The sequence below is a fragment of the Coregonus clupeaformis genome, chromosome 30 (assembly GCF_020615455.1).
Source record: "Coregonus clupeaformis isolate EN_2021a chromosome 30, ASM2061545v1, whole genome shotgun sequence".
Taxonomy (NCBI): domain Eukaryota; kingdom Metazoa; phylum Chordata; class Actinopteri; order Salmoniformes; family Salmonidae; genus Coregonus; species Coregonus clupeaformis.
This window is the reverse complement of record NC_059221.1, coordinates 11,734,433-11,750,914: the sequence shown is the minus strand read 5'-3', so window position 1 is coordinate 11,750,914 and position 16,482 is coordinate 11,734,433. Positions and strand designations below refer to the sequence as shown.

The window sequence follows — 16,482 nt, the reverse complement described above, 5'->3', positions numbered from 1 at the left end:
AGTAAAGCCTCCATGTGTATTCTTTACAATTAACATGCATGTGAGTGAGTGCTTGAGGGAGTGAGTGAGAGTGTGTCAATGTCTCCACGTCATCCTACCTGTGGCTGTGCTGGGGAGGGTGCATCGGGGTGCTGCACCAATAACTGGCTCTGTTCCATCCTCTGGGGGTGCATGGGGCTGCCGGCCATACCTCCCATACCATGACCTCCTGAACTCTGCTGGGCCAGTGCTGCCTTCAACCTCTACAGAAGACAGGACAACCAGGACCATTTTAACATTAAAACACACATGGACAAAACACACACAAAAAAAACACAAGTGTTATCACAATTGCTTCTGGACTATGCAATCTCAGTCACGTGATGAACAAACAGAGATAGGAGGGAACGAAGGTTACAGGGCAACGAAGGGAGATGGGGGGAAAAATAAAGAAAGCGAGAGCGAAGGGGGGAAGGGGGAGAGAGAGAACCAGAGAGAGTGTGTGTGAGAAAGAACAAGAGAGCGCCATAAATCGATCTCACCATTTTGGTTTCAGAGTGTGTGGTGTACCCGAAGGGGGAAACCAATGGACACAGAGAGCCGCCGAAAATACATTTGACCGGTCGAGCTCATCGGTCTAAAGGTTCATTTGCATAACTGAGTGGAATTAAATTGGCACGTGTGTATTTTCATTAGTTTGTCATGTACCTTAATTATCACATGGAATATCACCTGTCGGACACCGAGAGCTGCAGGGCCCGGTTGCATAAAACATCTTAAGTAAATATTCCCCTTATCGTTTCACTTAAAGTTTCCTTAACTTTAGGCGAATTAACGCCTTAAATTAAGTGAAAAAGTTCAAAGTTGAGGGCCCGGTTTCATAAAACATCTTAAGTGTTTCCCTTAAGGGTTTACCTTAAGGAATAATTTTCCTTTACCTAAGGGAATTGTTTGAATATTACCTTAGGTAAGAGCATACTTAAGGAGTTTTATGGTAGTTTGAAGGTATGTATGGCAGAAAGCAGTGGAGGCTGCTGAGGGGAGAACAGCTCATAATAATGTCTGGAACGGAGCAAATGGAATAGCATAAAACACCTGGAAACCATGTGTTTGACGTATTTGCTAGGTTTGTTTTTACAGGTTTCCGTTTCTCCCAGTTTTTTCAGGTTTTCGCTCTCAAAATCATACTTTTTAAAATAGAAAAACAACAAAATTGGATGTTCTAAGTCCACAACAATGCTTAAACCAAATCAGGAGAAATGTTTATTTTTGGGTGTAGTTACCCCTTTATTCAAGTTTCACCTAGCAAGAGGATGTTGTTTAGCAGTGTATTTGTAGGGTACATGTGATGGTAGAGTTTGCAAAACAAATACCCACTGGATTGATGAAAATAATCATGACATAATTCTGCCAGATAAGCATAGGCTACTTTTCAGTTAACATTTAATTGAGAAGGCTTTTCGAGAAAGCATTTCCATCTACACACAGACATTCCCATTGCCTCTTCAGAAAGTTGCAGCTAATACGAATCACTGATGCATTCTGTTCATGTCTTATGTTAAACTTGGGCAAATTAATAATTGTTCAATACATTTAGTTGATTCCCTACTAAGGTAAATACATTTTAGAATATTGTTGAATTCTGTTTTAATGCCTGGATTCTGTGAGGGCGCTAATGATCATATTTTGGACCAGAATGAGGCTCTCCACTACGTATTGTTCCTGTAGTGATGATTCACCATCTTCATCGACTCTTTTCATAATTTATCTGCAGGTAATTGCCTAAAAGTAGCCTATGCAAATTAGGGAGCCAAATGAACGGCTCTGTCATCGATGCGATTCGGTAGGCTGACGAGACGAGTCACTCACTTTACCGTCACTGTCTGGCAAGCCCCAAAATCCTAGGAAAGGAAGCCTAGGAAATATGAAAGCACTAGAAATCAATAATTAGGCTAAGTCGTGGATTTCAACTTATCTTTACCACTTACATTACATGGGACTTGCAAATTCACGAGCATCATGCTCTCTCCCTCCTCCATGTAAAGAAATTTGACTGCAACCACAGCGCACACAAATTGTACCGGGAGGCGGGACAGACAGCAGACTGTGTTTCCCTGTCATCGCTCGCTTTGTGACTGACAGGTCCCTATCCTATCAATAGATCGCTAGAAGATGCATATCATTCATTCTAGCGGGAGAGGGCTCGACGCACTAGCAAAGTAACTAATGGAAAACACTGCTTGCTATTGTTGCACGTTTCAATAGTTTCAAAAATGTCTGTTGCTTGTATTCATGCATAGTAATTTATGTTGGTCATGTCATTTTACTGTTTGGAACAAATTTAAGAGTTTGTTAAGCGGTTAATGAGGGTCGGTTAGTCGGCAGCAAAATTGACAGAAATGTGCATCCCTAATAGAGACAGAGAGAGAGACACACACAGATAGAGAGAGACAGAGAGAGAGAGAGACACACAGAGACATCTGTTCCTAACCATCTTGGCCTCAGAGTGTGTGGTGTACCCGGAGGGGGAGTTGGAGCCGCTGCTGCCACCTCCCAGAGGAGGACCAGGGATGCCGGGAATGTTGGGCACCATGTGCATGGGCCGGGCCAGCTAGAGACAGGAGGCGCGCACACACACACACACACACACACACACACACACACACACACATTAACAACCTAGGTTGGGGATCATGCTGGCAAAGTGAGACACTACTCAATGGCAGTGTTTCAAGGTGCTTCATATGTTCTTCCATGTGAATTAATACTCATTATAGACAACTAGTGCAAGCATACAATTGAATTATTTATGATCAAACTAGGCTCCCTGACTGATATGTAATAATAATAATAATAATAATAATAATAATAATAATAATAATAATAATAATAGGGGCGGTTCCGAGAATCTAACCCACTATCTTGACGTTGCGACCACCATGCTCTACCAACTGAGCTACGGAGGACCAGCTTCCAGGTAATGGTCAGCTTCCACTTGAATCAGAATTGGCAACAACCGCCGGTCCCAAACCAGAGGACGACAGACCGGTGAAGGCAGGTTACTTACAGATATGACAGAGGGTATCTGCATGGGTCCAGGGAGGAGGCCGTTGGGAAGGTGCATCATCATGGGGTAGTGGCCTGTGGGAGAGCTAGAAGAGAGAGGTAGAGGGTTACTGGTGGGGAAAAATCGATTTGGAAATCTCCATCTTGTCCTCTGATAGGCTAGGTGGAATTTACATCATATAGGATACACTTATCCAGTCCTTTCAGTTCTACAGTAGTGGCCTAGAGGGTAGGGATTGTAAAAAGGGTTGATGTGGGATTCGGCATAAAACAGCCATCTTTAACTGGATCTCCAGGCCCCACGGAGGACTAGCCTGGTTCCAGATCTGCTTATGCCATCTTCAGACCTGGAACCAGGCTTGTGGTGGGAGGACCAGTCACTCACCCCAATAGGGTGCGGTTGGAGGGTGGGGTGGGTGTGATGACGGAGGTGGGTGAAGGCATGGTGGGGTGCAGAGCGTCGAAACCCAGGTGGAGGGGCAGAGAGCCTGGTCTGGGCCGCACAGGGAGGGCGCCTGGCCTCACGATCGTGGGGGTGGGGGCCGAACTCAGCGCTGGCCTCGGGGGAGTGTCCTGAGAGAAGACAGGAGAGATGCTTAGTTGAACACCAGGTGATGAGTATAAGGTCAGCATTAGGTCAATAACGACTCTTGTAGGTTTAATAAAGCCTCTTTTCCAATGCATGTGCTTGATAGCACATAGACTTAGTAAAGGTGGAGTACAGCAGGCATGTTGTTCCCCTATCCTGTCAGCCGTCCGTTCCCCATTAACAAACCACAGCGTCCATCCTGGTCTCTCATCCCTACTGACTACCTGTTCCTCTGGCCCTCCCGTCTCCTACCTTTGGGTGTGACTGAAGGGACGTGACTGGCATGCCAACCCAGAAATCTAATCCTAACCTAACCATAACCAATTAGGTCATTCAACATGGGTTTGCTGGTCAGTCATGTCCCCTTAGTTTTGACCCCTACCTTTCCTCTTCTCACCATGGCGTCCCTGCTACTGTCTGACATGCTGGAAAAGGAATCTGGACTTCCTGGTGGGGAGGAGTCAACCTCAACAGGCTTCTCCTCCTTCACCCTCACGGCATCTGCTGACGGCGTCTGCAGGCTCATGTCCAGGGCCACCTCCCTGTTCGGGGCAGGGAGCTGGAGGAGAGGGGGGGAGAGAAGGAGGGAGAGGGAGACTGTGAGACACTACAAAGCACAGGAGAGATAGCCCTTCAGAAGATCCAGGTCTCCAATCCCATTCCACCCCATTGCCCATGTGACTGACTGGGTTCCGATCTTGGTCTTCTGCGCACAACAAGACATTTTATTTTTATTTTTTATTTTTCTTTGGGGGTAGATCAGCTTAATATTGCAGATCGATTGTAACTTCCATCAATGTAATTGTCTGCATCACTTCCAATCCCCCATGTTTTTATATATATATACTCCCCTTTAACAACAAGACTGTTAGTCTGCTGACCTAAAGCCTAGAGCTTACGCAAGTCTTCAGGTCTCAAATACAGTAACTCATCAGGCAAATGTGGTCCATGGAACCACCTGGGTTCTACTCACAGGGTTCTTGGCCCGCTTGTCGTCATCCTCCTGGGCCTTCCTGAACTCCTCAGCGAAGGAGCTAGCCAGCTCGTTGAACAGCCCCACCTCCTCGCAGTTCTTCAGGAAGCGAGTGGGAGTAGGGGTCTGGTCTGGAACAGGAGGAAGAGAAACACAGAGAAATGTCAATTTTAGAAAATCTCTCATCTTTTTTTCCACACTTCCCGTACAGAAAAGAGCCAATGGATGGATGTTTTATTCTGAAACACTTTGGTGTGGAGATTTAAAGCTAGAATCCTTAGTTGCTACATACATTTTTGGACATACAGTGGGGGAAAAAAGTATTTAGTCAGCCACCAATTGTGCAAGTTCTCCCACTTAAAAAGATAAGAGAGGCCTGTAATTTTCATCACAGGTACACGTCAACTATGACAGACAAAATGAGAATTTTTTTTCCAGAAAATCACATTGTAGGATTTTTTATGAATTTATTTGCAAATTATGGTGGAAAATAAGTATTTGGTCAATAACAAAAGTTTCTCAATACTTTGTTATATACCCTTTGTTGGCAATGACACAGGTCAAAACGTTTTCTGTAAGTCTTCACAAGGTTTTCACACACTGTTGCTGGTATTTTGGCCCATTCCTCCATGCAGATCTCCTCTAGAGCAGTGATGTTTTGGGGCTGTCACTGGGCAACACAGACTTTCAACTCCCTCCAAAGATTTTCTATGGGGTTGAGATCTGGAGACTGGCTAGGCCACTCCAGGACCTTGAAATGCTTCTTCGAAGCCACTCCTTCGTTGCCCGGGCAGTGTGTTTGGGATCATTGTCATGCTGAAAGACCCAGCCACGTTTCATCTTCAATGCCCTTGCTGATGGAAGGAGGTTTTCACTCAAAATCTCACGATACATGGCCCCATTCATTCTTTCCTTTACGGCTCAGTCGTCCTGGTCCCTTTGCAGAAAAACAGCCCCAAAGCATGATGTTTCCACCCCCATGCTTCACAGTAGGTATGGTGTTCTTTGGATGCAACTCAGCATTCTTTGTCCTCCAAACACGACGAGTTGAGTTTTTACCAAAAAGTTATATTTTGGTTTCATCTGACCATATGACATTCTCCCTATCCTCTTCTGGATCATCCAAATGCACTCTAGCAAACTTCAGACGGGCCTGGACATGTACTGGCTTAAGCAGGGGGACACGTCTGGCACTGCAGGATTTGAGTCCCTGGCGGCGTAGTGTGTTACTGATGGTAGGCTTTGTTACTCTGGTCCCAGCTCTCTGCAGGGTCATTCACTAGGTCCCCCCGTGTGGTTCAAGGGATTTTTGCTCACCGTTCTTGTGATCATTTTGACCCCACGGGGTGAGATCTTGCGTGGAGCCCCAGATCGAGGGAGATTATCAGTGGTCTTGTATGTCTTCCATTTCCTAATAATTGCTCCCACAGTTGATTTCTTCAAACCAAGCTGCTTACCTATTGCAGATTCAGTCTTCCCAGCCTGGTGCAGGTCTACAATTTTGTTTCTGGTGTCCTTTGACAGCTCTTTGGTCTTAGCCATGGTGGAGTTTGGAGTGTGACTGTTTGAGGTTGTGGACAGGTGTCTTTTATACTGATAACAAGTTCAAACAGGTGCCATTAATACAGGTAACTAGTGGAGGACAGAGGAGCCTCTTAAAAAAGAAGTTACAGGTCTGTGAGAGCCAGAAATCTTGCTTGTTTGTAGGTGACCAAATACTTATTTTCCACCATAATTTGCTAATAAATTCATTAAAAATCCTACAATGTGATTTTCTGGATTTCTTTCTTCTCAATTTGTCTGTCATAGTTGACGTGTACCTATGATGAAAATTACAGGCCTCTCTCATCTTTTTAAGTGGGAGAACTTGCACAATTGGTGGCTGACTAAATACTTTTTTTCCCCACTGTAAATCAATGATATTTAACCATTGATTATTGAAGAATATAACTTAGAAATGGCTCATGAACTAATATCAACTATCATACCCCCATCAGAATCCAAAATATAAACTTGAGGGGATTCGATTATCTGGCCCGGGTTACCCAGGTGGAAGGAGTTTGCACCGGGAGAAAAGTGATTGCAATCGTTTTCAAAGAAAAAGTGATTGCCCCTTTCAAAGCCCACGGGTGAAGTCGACTCAAAACAAAAGTGACGTAGCCTAGGCTTGATTAAGCACATGGGGTAATGAGTAGGATTCTGTGTTTTCACATGCAAAAGTGATTGCTTTTGATAAAAACGCTTTATCTGCCTTCCCAATGAAAATTTGAACATACATTTTATAGTCTCAAAAACCTGACCCTAGGCAACAGTGTCTAGGGTCTGGTTTCAATTATGGACTATTTTGGCATAGAGGAACAACGTCTACGTCTCTACTTCATCCGCTTGAATAAAATATCCGCTTGAATAAAATAGTAGCTAGCAAGATGGAGATCACAGAGGTTATTTTTAATGAGTGCATTTCACAAGTGCCTAGTTTGCATCAACTACCACTACAAAAGGTGTTGCCTGCAAACTTTGGTTTCGAATTGTGATGTTCTGGCATGTCTGCCTCGTGATTTGTTGGGAGAGCCCCCAGAATGTGTTTTTTTCCCTTTATCAATGTAGGCAGTGACGTAGTTCCTCTATGCCAAAATAGTCCATCAGTGTTGCCTAGGGTCGGGAATTTGAGACTATATGTTTCTGGATAATGCACTCTGCTGCCTTGTTGACAGCCTGACAGTGCGGCGCAGATTACTGCTCAATTTAAGAAGGGCGCTCCTCCCTCACCACTTTTGACCGTTCGTGTCACAGGCCATACACCGGTGCACCACGCTTCCTTGTTTTACTCCAATGTTTGTAAACAATGGTTCAAACGATCATTTTGATATCATGGATGGTCATTTCTTGCATCCCTAGCTCTATGAATTTGAGAATGGCTACATTTCTCCAGGCCCTTCCCTCAGCTTTTTTTTTCAAAACAAAAAGGCAGGGTGACAGTGTGTTATTCTTTCAACTAAGGATTCTAGCTTTAAAGATAATCAAATTAATCCGATATTCAACTAAAGGTCTTCAGGGAAGTCAAACTTGACAGGCGATGACAGAGATGCTATTTCTGACTAAATTGTTTCATTTTGGGTACTCAACAACTGACAAGAGTACCAAAGTAAAGAGGTGACAGTACAAACAGTAGAGTAATGAAGTTGAATAATCCAGACTCACTAGGAGAACCAGTACCTTGGATAATGACAGAGTCAGTCCTGGCAGGGGCAAACTTCAGAGTCATCTCATGCTTGTGTTTGTGTACAGCCAGGTGGTCCTCGTTGGTAAACCTCTGAAGAGAGGGAGGGAGAGAGATATAGTTTATGAAGCTGATCACGTGCAGTGCGCACTGGCTCGTTTTCATAAAATGAATATGCCGTTTTGTCACACAGATCCAAGGCCCGTAGCCACCCATCGGGATCCGACCCGGGATCTGAGGGTTAACTGCAAAATGTTGCATCTGACCTGGTCGGATCCCGGGTAATCGGGTTGGGGTAGATCGGTGAACACACACACACACACACACACACACACACACACACACACACACACACACACACACACACACACACACACACACACACACACACACACACACACACACACACACACACACACACACACACACACACACACACACACACACAGAGAGAGGTGATAATCTACTAGGCCTGATGCTCAGTCAGTTAGGTGCCAGAAAGCACCTTAACCTCAATATCAGATGTCAAGTCGCAGAATCATATACATTTGACTGGCTTTCTTTTGGAACATATTCATACGGTATCACTTTGGGTTGCACTACAAATAATTTATGTGATGTACAATACACTCTGGTTTTTGTACCGCAGACCTTTCAAACCCTTTTAGCCGTAAGCGACTTATGTCTTTCACAGGTAACTACACATGTCTAGATAACAGCATGGCTGGCTATCGATATATCCACAAAGTGGCACAAAATGCTGCTGACACTGAAAACACATTGACCCAACAGCTTGCTCAGCAGGGAAGTGGAATGCTAGGCCTACTTGTTGGCTTACTGTACATCATAGATCTAGCATCTGCTGTGCACTTGTTCTACTACTGCATTTGTAAGACTTATGGTCCACTAAACAAGTAGCCTAGTACACAAGTATGTGTTTATTCAAGGTATTTGTGCTTCTCTAGTTCCAGCCCATCTGCAAAAGACAGGACACGCATGTGCCAGTCAGGCAGGCACACAAAGGTGCTACAATAGTCTTCCTCGGTCAGTCTTTCTGTATTTGTTATCTTCCCTTTTGGAGTTGCTTTAGTTTCGTTTTAGTTTACAGAACTAGATTGTGTTCATTAGGCACCAAAAAGAAGAAAACGCACTGAAACCGGGATGGACTACGTGTCACTTGTCCAATAAGAAAAACTATTTAGTTTGCTGTTGCAAAACCTTTGGATACATTTTACCCTGATGAATGCCACCCTGGAGGTGAATCAGGAGGGGATGCAGTAGGTGGAATATTAATCATCATGGCTTTAGCATTTAGGCTGAGTCCCAAATGTTACCCTATTTCCTATTTAATGCACAGCTTTGACCAGGGCCCAAAGGCTCTGGTCGAAAGTGGTGCACTACATAGGAAATAGGGTGCTATTTGTGACGCAGACTTTAGTTTCTCCTCCGTCTTCTTCTGCATTAAGACTATTTCTGGCTGCGTGAGTGTCACAGTAACAAGTTCAGTTGTGAGAGAGGGGGGAGAGAGAGAGAGAGAGAGCGGCAAGTGGAAACACTGAAGTGTCAGAAGCATATTTTTAGCCAGTACCAGTTTGCGGCAGAGACACCAATACACTCATACGTCTCACAGACTGACAGTATCTTTCCTATGACCAAGACAACTGGGTCGAGCTGGGGGAAACCATCTCAAATTAATTTCTCTGACCTGTACGTACGTAGGAGATACTGGAAGCAAGGATTATCATATCTAACAATAAATAGCAAACAGGTCAAAATGGAGACCCTGTCGCTATAAACTGAAATTGTACAGAAGGATTCTTGGAAAGGCCAGACTCACACCAGGACAAGGTTTCCCCGTATGCATATCCTATGTGCCATAGCATGATAGACAGCCAAGACAAGGTCTGGACATTAATAAAATCATACTTCTGTTCTGTTCGGACTGACTAACACACCACACCCACACAAAAGGGCAACTGAGCCAGCCAAGTGTTTGTGTGTGAGGATATCAAAATGCACCAACACACTATGCTATGATGATTCACAACATGTTGACCCACACACACACTCACACACACACACACACACACACACACACACACACACACACACACACACACACACACAAACACACACACACACAGACAGAGAGAGAGAGAGAGACAGACAGACATTAGGGTTGGGCGATGTCAATCTTCGTCCTATCGTGATTATGTATCCATAAAAACCCACATTGTGATATACGAGGGTATTGCCCCTCTATTGACCAACCCCCATATTATTTTTACTCAGCTAAAATGACCGTTTGGCTATAGCGTGAAATCGAATGCTTCAACAGGACAAATCATGACGAAAGATAATGTTGAAAGCCTGGGCAGAAGCTAAGTGCAGGGAAATGTTTTCTAATATTTATTTCTGGTGGAGGAGCTTCAGCATGGAGTGTGTGTGTGTGTGTGTGTGTGTGTGTGTGTGTGTGTGTGTGTGTGTGTGTGTGTGTGTGTGTGTGTGTGTGTGTGTGTGTGTGTGTGTGTGTGTGTGTGTGTGTGTGTGATGGAGCAGTGACAGTCTGATGAGGAACGGTCTTACCGTAGTGAGTAAGGTTATACATCATGGGCTGGAGAGAAGCAGATTCTTCAGAACTGGAAAATAATTGCTTAATTTGCCCCATAACATAATAATAAATACATAATATTGTTTGTTCTATCGCTCATAAAGCTGTGATTGAGAATAGCCTATGCTTAGGCTATAGACTTTCATTCTTGTGATTTTTGAAAGCAGCAACTTTAGGACAACACCAGGCTACAATATTTGGAAAATAAGTGACTGTTCATAACTAACTTGTCTTACAATTTTTAAAAGACAGGTTATTGGCCATTTGGTTTTTAATCTCACATGGAGGGATTTTCCTGTCCCGCATGGATCATTTCTTTCTCAATAAGCTTAAACTTGATTACATTTTTCTATTGATATTGTTTGTTCTCGCTCGCTCTCATTATTAATCATTTTTACATTTTAGTCATTTAGCAGACGCTCTTATCCAGAGCGACTTACAGTAGTGAGTGCATACATTTTCATACTTTTTTCGTGCTGTCCATTTACTGTTTGATTGGGAGAAAGCCATGCATAAACAATGAAAGTGTAGTCTATAGCACAAAGTCATATTCATAGCCTATTGAATGGAGAGCGAAGGCTATACTGTATATAGGCTACGTTCTTTAAAAACAGCTAGACACAAGATAGTTAAGTGGTGTCATTTTGCGCTGCTTTGGTGGAATTCTCTGCTCTGTCTGGCCAACATTTTTCTCTTGCGTTGTGTATACAACATATTTATTGAAATAGGCTTTAGCAAATAGGAATTACCCAGAATGTCACTTGTGTGCTGCCATGCTGTGCGCTTCGAGACTCCGTTCTTTACTGCGCGGCGCCAGTCAAGTTCAAATAGGCTAAACCATCGTCTGTCACATCACGATGTCGTCACCATCGATGATGGCTGTCAATCATCGTCGATAGACGATACTATCATATCACCCAACCCTAACACACACACACACACACACACTTTAACACTGGCAAGTCAGCAACAGACAGACATAAGTGTTGATTCAACCAAATCTCAAAGCACATCCTGTACCTTTTATTTTAGCATCCATTTTAGCCTTTTTTGTAACTGATTAATAAATGTATCATGTTGTCAATAAATTAAATATGTTACATCAATGTTGTCCTTACAGAAGCAAGTCAAGTGGAAGCTAAAGTGTTTGTTGGGGTAGCTTGAATTTCCTAACAGATGCAAGTCAAGAGGAAGCTAAACTCTGTGTTGTGGTAACTTCAATTGAGTCCCTTGGTGTCCTGAAGGTTCCGAGGGGGAAAATGAGCCAACAAGAAATAAATTATTCATTCCAGAAGCATGTTCCTGTGTGTGTGTGTGTGTGTGTGTGTGTGTGTGTGTGTGTGTGTGTGTGTGTGTGTGTGTGCGGTACATGCTCGAGTTGTCTAAACACTAAATGCCAGAGGACAACACAGAGTACAACACTAATGATTTCTAATATAATAAAAGAGACAAAGTAATAACATCAATAGTTTCCAATAAAATTCCATCTCCGCTCTCTTAACACTACATTGATCTGTTGTCTTCAAGCTGTCTGCAGTAAAATATGTGGTAACACTTTACTTAAAGCCTGCAGGTACAATGCATTATGATGCTTTTTATAATAATGTGGGAGCCTTTATAATGTTTCCTAATAATAAGGCTTATAAGTCTTAAGTCATGGCATCACCAGCCAAGAGGGAAGAACCAGAGAGCACAAGACGTTGAAAAGACATTGAAAAGACATATTGTTGGTTGAAAAGACGTTGAAAATAAGTATTTTTAACATCTTCACTGGGATTGTATTGTAATGTTGTACTAGGCTTTAAAACAACTAGCCTATAGGTGAAATCTATCACCTTTGGACAGAGTACAACAATACCCGTCTTGTTATGACTGTTATTCTTCATGTTCTGCTGGCCAGAACCCATATTATTACATTTGAAGTCAGAAGTTTACATACACTTAGGTTGGAGTTATTAAAAATCGTTTTTCAACCACTCCACACATTTCTTGTTAACAAACTATAGTTTTGGCAAGTCGGTTAGGACATCTACTTTGTGCATGACACAAGTAATTTTTCCAACAATTGTTTACAGACAGATTATTTCACTTATAATTCACTGTATCACAATTCCAGTGGGTCAGAAGTTTACATACACTAAGTTGACAGTGCCTTTAAACAGCTTGGAACATTCCAGAAAATGATGTCATGGCTTTAGAAGCTTCTGACAGGCTAATTGATGTCATTTGAGTCAATTGGAGGTGTACCTGTGGATGTATTTCAAGGCCTATCTTCAAACTCAGTGCCTCTTTGCTTGATATCATGGGAAAATCAAAAGAAATCAGCCAAGACCTCCACAAGTCTGGTTCATCCTTGGGAGCAATTTCCAAATGCTTGAAGGTACCGCGTTCATCTGTACAAACAATAGTACGCAAGTATAAACACCATGGGACCACGCAGCCGTCATACCGGAAGGAGACGCGTTCTGTCTCCTAGAGATGAACGTACTTTTGTGCGAAAAGTGCAAATCAATCCCAGAACAACAGCAAAGGACCTTGTGAAGATGCTGGAGGAAACGGGTACAAAAGTATCTATAACCACAGTAAAACGAGTCCTATATTGACATAACCTGAAAGGCCGCTCAGCAAGGAAGAAGCCACTGCTCCAAAACCGCCATAAAAAAGCCAGACTACGGTTTGCAACTGCACATGGGGACAAAGATCGTACTTTTTGGAGAAATGTCCTCTGGCCTGATGAAACAAAAATAGAACTGTTTGGCCATAATGACCATCGTTATGTTTGGAGGAAAAAGGTGAGGCTTGCAAGCCGAAGAACACCATCCCAACCGTGAAGCACGGGGGTGTCACACCCTGGCCTTGAGAGGCCGGTCGTCTTTAGTTGGTTTGGTCAGGGCGTGAGAATCTATGCTAGAAATTCTGTGTTTATGTTCTAGGTATTGTATTTCTATGTTTGGCCGGGTGTGATTCCCAATCAGAGACAGCTGTCGCTCGTTGTCTCTGATTGGGGATCATACTTAAGTAGCCTGTTTGCCGACCTTAGTTGTGGGATCTTGTTCCGTGTTGGCTTGTATGTGTATAGCCGGAGGACTTCATGTTACGTTGTTTATTGTTTTGTTGTATATTTATTAAGTAAATAAACATGTTCGCATACCACGCTGCACCTTGGTCTGACCCGTCTCTCAACGTTCGTGAAAGAAGATCCCACCAAACGAGGACCAAGCAGCGTGGCCAGGAGCAGACATCCTGGACATGGGAGGAGATCCTGGATGGTAAGGGATCTTGGACATGGGAGGAGATCCAGGCTGGGATGGATCGCAGTCCTTGGGAACAGACAGAGGAAGCCCGGGTTAGAGAGGAGCAAGGGCAACACAGAAGGCGCCGGCCAAGGAGGAAGCCCGAGAGACAGCCCCAAGAAAAAAAATGTTGGGGGCTAAATGGGTGGTCGGGGATCGATATAGAAGAGCCCCGACCACTGCACTCGTGGGGGCTCAAGGAGGAGTCCTCACTGGAGGAGGACTGGGCGCGGAGAGTAAAAGACTGGTACAGTCGGAGATCTCTAACGACAGTTCCCAGTCCAGTACACCTCGTGCCTGCGTCTCGCACCAAGCTAGTGGTGTGTGTCGCCAGCCCGGTACGCCCCGTACCTGCTCCCCGCGCCAAGCCAGTGGTTCGTGTTCCCAGTCCAGTACGGCCCGTCCCTGCTCCTCGCACCAAACCAGTGGTGCGTGTCGCCAGCCCGGTACGCCCCGTACCTGCTCCCCGCACCAAGCCAGTGGTGCGCGTATCCAGTCCGCCTCCGAGGCTGAATGCCCACCCGGACCCTCCCCTAATGAGTCAGGTTGGTCCTGCCGGAGTACGCACCTTTGGGGGGGGGGGGGGATACTATCACGCCCTGGCCTTGAGAGGCCGGTCGTCTTTAGTTGGTTTGGTCAGGGCGTGAGAATCTATGCTAGAAATTCTACGTTTATGTTCTAGGTATTGTATTTCTATGTTTGGCCGGGTGTGATTCCCAATCAGAGACAGCTGTCGCTCATTGTCTCTGATTGGGGATCATACTTAAGTAGCCTGTTTGCAGACCTTAGTTGTGGGATCTTGTTCCGTGTTGGCTTGTATGTGTATAGCCGGAGGACTTCACGTTACGTTGTTTATTGTTTTGTTGTATGTTTATTGAGTAAATAAACATGTTCGCATACCATGCTGCACCTTGGTCTGACCCGTTTCTCAACGATCGTGACAGGGGGTGGCAGCATCATGCTGAGGGGGTGCTTTGCTGCAGGAGGGACTGGTGCACTTCACAAAATAGATGGCATCATGAGGAAGGAAAATGATGTGGATATATTGAAGCAACATCTCAAGACATCAGTCAGGAAGTTAAAGCTTGGTCACAAATCGGTCTTCCAAATGGACAACGACCCCAAGCATACTTCCAAAGTTGTGGCAAAAGTCAAGGTATTGGAGTGGCCATCACAAAGCCATGACCTCAATCCTATAGAAAATGTGTGGGCAGAACTGAAAAAGCGTGTGCGAGCAAGAAGGCCTACAAACCTGACTCAGTTAAACCAGCTCTGTCAGGTGGAATGGCCAAAATTCACCCAACTTATTGTGGGAAGCTTGTGGAAGGCTACACGAAACGTTTGACCCAAGTTAAACAATTTAAAGGCAATGCTACCAAATACTAATTGAGTGTATGTAAACTTCTGACCCACTGGGAATGTGATGAAAGAAATAAAAGCTGAAATAAATAATTCTCTCTACTATTATTCTGACATTTCACATTCTTAAAATAAAGTGGTGATCCTAACGGACCTAAGACGGGGAATTCTTACTAGGATTAAATGTCAGGAATTGTGAAAAACTGAGTTTAAATGTATTTGGCTAAGGTGTATGTAAACGTCCAACTTCAACTGTATATAGACAGGATTGTGGCATGTGTAGTCGTAGACATAATTTACTGCCAAGCAGTCACTAGCGTTGTGCGTCGCTAACCTCCAGTATGGTAGCGTCCCAAATGGCACCCTATTCCATATATAGTGCACTACTATTGATCACAGCCCTATGGGACTAGGGTACCATTTGGGATGCTACCAGCCACAGACATTTAGTGCCAAGCCGAGTCACTATGTGTGTCTTTAACCTCTATGTCTGCAGGCAGTAGAAGTGAGACAGAGACAGGTCGAAACAATAACTGTGCTTAGATTACTCATCTGTACTGCCTACTGCCTGTGACTCACTGGCTGGCTGAGTGGAGGAGACGACGTCCTTGTTAGCATTGTATCACAACACCGCTAGGCTAGCTGTGTCTGTCAGTAATCCGTGTATTGTCCATGTGGGCTCTCATTGAGAAACAGAAGTAGCCGAGAGACCCATGTTCGACTAGCTAGCTATCACCAACAGTGAGATCAGAGTGTGTGTGTGTCCGCGTGTGTGTGTAACTGTGTGTCGCCTGGATGGCATTGTGTTGTCCATGTGGGCTCTTACAGAGAAACAGAATAAGCAGAGCTAATGCATTAAATAGCCTACATTAGAATTATTTCAGTCAGAAACAGAAGCCGGTTGATGGCTAACTAAAACATGTCTACTCTCTACCCATGTTCTTCTCCACTGACAGCAACGGGAAATTCCATTAATTTCAGTACAGAACTAGGCTATGTACAGTATGAATGAATATCATCAGTTTCAACTTCCCAATACTCAATTAGAGTTATTTCAGAGTCAACTGCCACAGACAGCAAAACACACTAACACAAAGCCACACACACACAAACAAATACCAAGTACAACCAAACAACCACAACTGTACAAACACACACACACACAACTCAAACCCGAGACAAGGTAGAGGTAGTAGATGGCTTACCTGTCCACAGCCCGGAGCGTTGCACACAAAAGGTCTGTCGTCCCCCATCTTTGCAAAGAGTTTGCAATGTAACTGTGGGAGAGGAGAAGAGAACATTGTTGTCCTTTCTTTTCTTTTCTTGATTTCCTCAAATTGGTTCAGTTGGTCCTCCAGTAGGCTAGTCCAGAACAAGCAAGAATACTGCTGT

The 16,482-nt window shown here is 44.1% G+C and overlaps 1 protein-coding gene across 4 annotated transcripts in view; it reads right to left on the bottom strand.

The window, feature by feature from the left end:
• Window positions 1-16,482, bottom strand: part of LOC121545900 (cyclic AMP-dependent transcription factor ATF-7) — a 43,824-nt gene that overhangs the window by 7,018 nt on the left and 20,324 nt on the right. For 2 of the 4 annotated variants that reach the window (XM_041856813.2, XM_041856809.2), the window contains exons 2-9: window positions 16,296-16,367; window positions 7,809-7,920; window positions 4,608-4,738; window positions 4,017-4,193; window positions 3,431-3,618; window positions 3,047-3,131; window positions 2,471-2,590; window positions 99-242 (exon numbers count right to left, since the gene is read on the bottom strand). In XM_041856813.2, the coding sequence (XP_041712747.1) occupies window positions 99-242; window positions 2,471-2,590; window positions 3,047-3,131; window positions 3,431-3,618; window positions 4,017-4,193; window positions 4,608-4,738; window positions 7,809-7,920; window positions 16,296-16,343 (1,005 nt within the window). In that variant the 5' untranslated portion in view covers window positions 16,344-16,367. The remainder of the gene's footprint in view (window positions 1-98; window positions 243-2,470; window positions 2,591-3,046; window positions 3,132-3,430; window positions 3,619-4,016; window positions 4,194-4,607; window positions 4,739-7,808; window positions 7,921-16,295; window positions 16,368-16,482) is intronic. The other 2 variants (XM_041856811.2, XM_041856810.2) reach the window with 2 other exon arrangements.